The sequence below is a fragment of the Lathyrus oleraceus genome, chromosome 6 (assembly GCF_024323335.1).
Source record: "Lathyrus oleraceus cultivar Zhongwan6 chromosome 6, CAAS_Psat_ZW6_1.0, whole genome shotgun sequence".
NCBI lineage: Eukaryota > Viridiplantae > Streptophyta > Magnoliopsida > Fabales > Fabaceae > Lathyrus > Lathyrus oleraceus.
The window spans coordinates 314,837,044-314,841,609 of NC_066584.1; the positions used below are offsets into that span (position 1 = coordinate 314,837,044).

Consider the following 4,566-nt stretch of genomic DNA (forward strand, 5'->3'; position numbering starts at 1 on the left):
TCTATTTTGGCACATTCAGTCTGACAAACTAAAACAATAAGTTATGTAATTTTACAATTTTCTTTAATTTAGAAACTTCTATAAGATTTCAAACTAGAAGGAATTACTGGAGTGAATTTTGAGTTTGGAAAGGACGGAGACAGTAGTCAATTGTGAAAGAAAAACCTTCACGTTGATGGTTGATAAAACGCCTACATCTGACAAAAATATTTTTGCCAAGTTAGGAGACAATACTTAAAATTAAATGACATTATTGGCAGTCTATACGATCTTCATGTGCATTTTACCTACATTTTTTTTTTTGTTTTGAATTGATTGTGGTTCTGAAATCTCGACTTCTTCAATCGAAAAAGAAAATATGAAATGAAAACCTTGTAGAAGTACATGTAATTACCATCTGCTATAAATTTGGTAGTAATTAAGACATACAGCTGAATTTAGAGGCCAAGGGAATTCAACATATTAAACTTAACAACGTGGTGCTACAAAAGACTTGCTACTGGGGATGTGGTAAAGATTGTTCCCTTTTCCTTGCTACTCTCTTGTCTTCCATTACCACACATGCTCTTCCTTCTTGGCTTTGCTTCTCCAAGCATTGTGATGATGTCTCTCATGGATGGTCTTTCCTTTGGAAGTTTTGCAGTACATAGAAGTGCAATCCGGAGCACAAGAAGCATCTCTTCTTGAACATATTTGCACTCACCAGCTATGGAAGGATCTAGTGCTTCTAACAAGGCTTTATTGTTTCTCTTCTTTCGTATCCATTCGACTATGTCCACAGCTTCTTCAAATGTAGGGTCTAATGGCATCTTACCAGTTAGCAGCTCCAAAAGTACCACTCCATAACTGTATATGTCAATCTTCTCATCTACTTTCAAAGTGTATCCATATTCTAAAACCAAAACAAAAATTACGTTAATCATTTGTATGTATCATGGTGAAAATTATACTATTGGATACAAAGTACTAACCTGGTGCAATGTAACCATAAGATCCAGCCACCATTGTAACAGTCTCATTCTTTTGAATCATCATCCTTGCCAACCCGAAATCTGCTATCCTTGCTTCCAAATTCGCGTCAAGGAGTATGTTATTAGACTTGATATCCCTGTGAATAACCGATGGATGGCAATCATGGTGTAGATAGTTCATCCCCTGTGCAACTCCAAGAGCTATGTTATACCTTGAAACCCAATCTACAAGCAACCTTGCAGATTCTTCACCATGCAGTGCTGTTCCAAGGTTTCCATTAGGCATGTACTCATAAACCATTATCACATCTCTTTCATTGTGAACATACCCTAATAGTCTTACAATATTCCTATGCCTCAGTCTCCCCAACAGTTCCACTTCTCTTAATACATCATTCCCACCATTTTCTATGTCTGTGCTTGACCTCCATAGTTTCTTCACTGCTACTGTTGTGTGAGGTTTATGGATTTCAGCTTTGTAAACAATGCCAGCACCACCCATACCTATCACATTTGATTCCTTTATGCAAGTCAGTATCTCACTACTTGTAAAACTGATCCTTTGAAATGCTACTAACCTCCAAGGCCAATCTTCATTGCCTTGTTTGAACCAATCATAGATGAAATTGTTACGCAGATAGCATTTATTGTATAACCATTTGCCTCCAAAATATGCTGCAGCAAGAGATAAAATAACCAAAATTCCGGTCAAAAAACCAATAACAATTCGACTAATGTGTGAGCTCCTTTTCTGGTTTGTCACGGTCAAACTCCGAGAACATGAAGGGAGAAAGCCTCCGCAAAGACCAGCGTTTCCGATAAAATTGTTAGGATTCATGGTCATTAGAATCCCATTTGAGGGTACTGATCCTTCCAGTTTGTTATAGGACAGATTCATTGTTTCAAGAGCCGGAGAGCTTCCGAAATTTTCAGGTATCCGACCAGTCAGTGAATTGTTGGACAAGTCAAGAACAGATAAGGTAGGCATGTTTGTGATTGATTTTGGTATTCCACCTGTCAAATGATTGTTTCTCAGATTAAGGTTAACTAGTTTTGTACAAGAAGCTATACTTTTCGGGATTGCGCCGGAAATATTTGCACTTGAAAGATCAAGCACAGAGAGAGATGAACATCCCTGGAACTCATCAGGGATAGTACCTCCAAAGCTGTTGTGAGAGGCAAGGAAGGTTTGCAGAGATGGAATAGAAAGAATTTCTGAAGGTAATGATGACTCAAGGCGATTCCAAGATACATCAATGAAGGAAAGTGATGTGGAAGAGGTTAAATCTATAGGAATTTGCCCGGTGAGATTGTTCTTCGCCAATTCCAGACGTTGAAGGCGTGGAAGATTGCCGAATCCAACCGGAATAGTTCCTGAAATAACATTGTTTTGAATCCGAACTCGCACCAACGACGAACAGTTTGACAGTCCGGTCGGAATGTTCCCCGAGAACGAATTGTTAAAGAGAATCAGTTTCGTGAGATTGCCTGTAGTACATAAACCCGGAGGAATCTCACCAGACAATGAGTTAGATGACACATCTAACCACTGCAAAGGAGAATTTCTTCCGAGGTTCATCGGCAAAGAGCCTTCTAAAGAATTTTTCCATAACTCAATCACTTGTAAGTTTTTCAATTCACCAAGCTTTTCTGGTACATGACCAGTTAGTTTATTGCTCATTAAATTCAAAAGCTGCAAATTTTCCAATTTAGCAAGTTCTTCTGGTATTTCTCCTGTGATCTGATTATCAGAGAAATCTAGAAATTCTAGTGACATAATATTGCCAATTTGAGGTGGAATTTTCGCGGTGAATTTGTTTCGGTATAAGTAAATCGTAGCGAGTTTCTTGAGCTTACCTAATTCAGGTGGAATTTGTCCACTGAGAGTTCCTACAGCCAAATCAAGATACTGAAGATTTGTCATGTTACCAAATTCTGCAGGAATCTCACCTTCAAACTCATTGTATCCCATAATCAATGTCTCTAGAGAATTTAGTTCGCCAAGATATTCCGGAATCTTTCCTGTCAAGTTATTGCCTGAAAGGCCTAGAAATTTAAGATTTTGCAAATTTGTAAAACTCCTTGGAATTGGACTTACAAAGTAATTTCCTCGAAAATCGAGGCTTTCCAGCAATGTTGCACTTTCAATATCCTCAGGAAGAAGACCTGAAAATTCATTGCTTGATGCATTGATTGATCTCAACTCAGCAGATCTTCCGAATCCAAATGGAAACCCGCCGGTGAAGTAGTTTTGGCTCACATCAAAGCTCTTGAGAAAAGTGAGGTTGGAAAGTGATTTCGGAAGCGTCGAAGCAAAGTTGTTACAGCTTATATTGAAATAAGATAAACTTGAAAGAGATTGAATATGGTTTGAAACAGTGCCACTCAAGTTCATGTTGTAGAGTTCTAGACTCTCTACAAAGCCTTTCGTGTTGCAACCGACTCCGGTCCAGTTACAATGGAGCCGTTGCGTCGCGTTGTTCCACGGATGCCAATCTTTGAGATGATTCATTGGATCAATAAAACTAGATTTGATGGTGAGAAGAGTTGAGAGTTCATCGTTTGTTGTAATTTGAGCTCCCTCAGTAAAAAAGAGAGAGACAAAAACGTAAGAAGAGAAGAGAAACAAATGAGGTAGCATTTTTTGGTGATTCTGTTTGTTCTGTTATGAGTTTGATTGTTAATGTTAATGTTGTTGGATATTTGAGAGCAGGGAACAAAGAAAAAAAAAAGAGAAGGGAATGAAAGTTATAGGAAAAATAGTGAAAGGTGATGATTATTTATTGGATATACGTGAGTACTTGGGATCTGAAGCAGGTAATGATGAGTGTGATAATTTGGAGATATTTGAAACCTGAGAGACATGATAACATGCAGAGAATGTGTTACTAATATTGATAAGGTCAACTGAAGTGAAAAAATGGAAGTGTTTGTAACTTTTTCCAAGGAAGTGTAAAAGAAGGAATGTGTTTTGGACAATCATTGTTTGTACCTACCAAACCCATTCCTAATGATAAACAAAATGTGGTCACCACATGGGTACATCTGGCTCTTTACAATTATTATAGATAATGAAACTTATATGAAGGCATAACATGAAAGGAGATAGTAGTAGATAGTTTTTGAAATGAGAGATTAATGATTGGGTCCATAAATAATGAAAGTGAAAGGGTGGAAGGCATGTGAAAGAGAAAGAGGAAAGAATGTAATTATTGGAACTTGTAAGTAAGTGGTTTCATCATAAAAAGAAAAAGGAAACAAGTTTGAGATATGCTACAAAAGGCTGAAAAAATAGCTTCTTCACATGGTTCTATAACAACTTAACAAGGAATTGGGTCCACCACCGCCATTCATCATTTCTTTCTTTAATATATACCTTCGATGCTAAAGATAAGGTATTATTATCAAATTTAAAATAGATAAAATATAAAATCATTTTTTTCCCGAAAAAACAGAGCCTAAGCCCAAACAACAATAACACTAACTAATCCCAGCAACATCAACAACACTAACTAATCCCAGCAACATCGCTCTACTGCATTGAGCAAGATAATGCATAATAACTTCAACTAAAGATGCAGGAAAGATAAAATAT

The 4,566-nt window shown here is 37.2% G+C and overlaps 1 protein-coding gene across 1 annotated transcript; it reads right to left on the minus strand.

Annotated features, from left to right (window-relative positions):
- Positions 1 to 381: 381 nt before the first annotated feature.
- LOC127097846 (leucine-rich repeat receptor-like protein kinase PXL1) lies at positions 382 to 4,063 on the minus strand. Its single transcript, XM_051036331.1, has 2 exons — positions 972 to 4,063; positions 382 to 892 (listed from the first exon to the last, which is right to left on the minus strand). The coding sequence occupies exons 1-2, from the start codon at positions 3,610 to 3,612 to the stop codon at positions 483 to 485; spliced, it is 3,051 nt and encodes a 1,016-aa protein (XP_050892288.1). The 5' UTR covers positions 3,613 to 4,063; the 3' UTR covers positions 382 to 482.
- Positions 4,064 to 4,566: the final 503 nt, after the last annotated feature.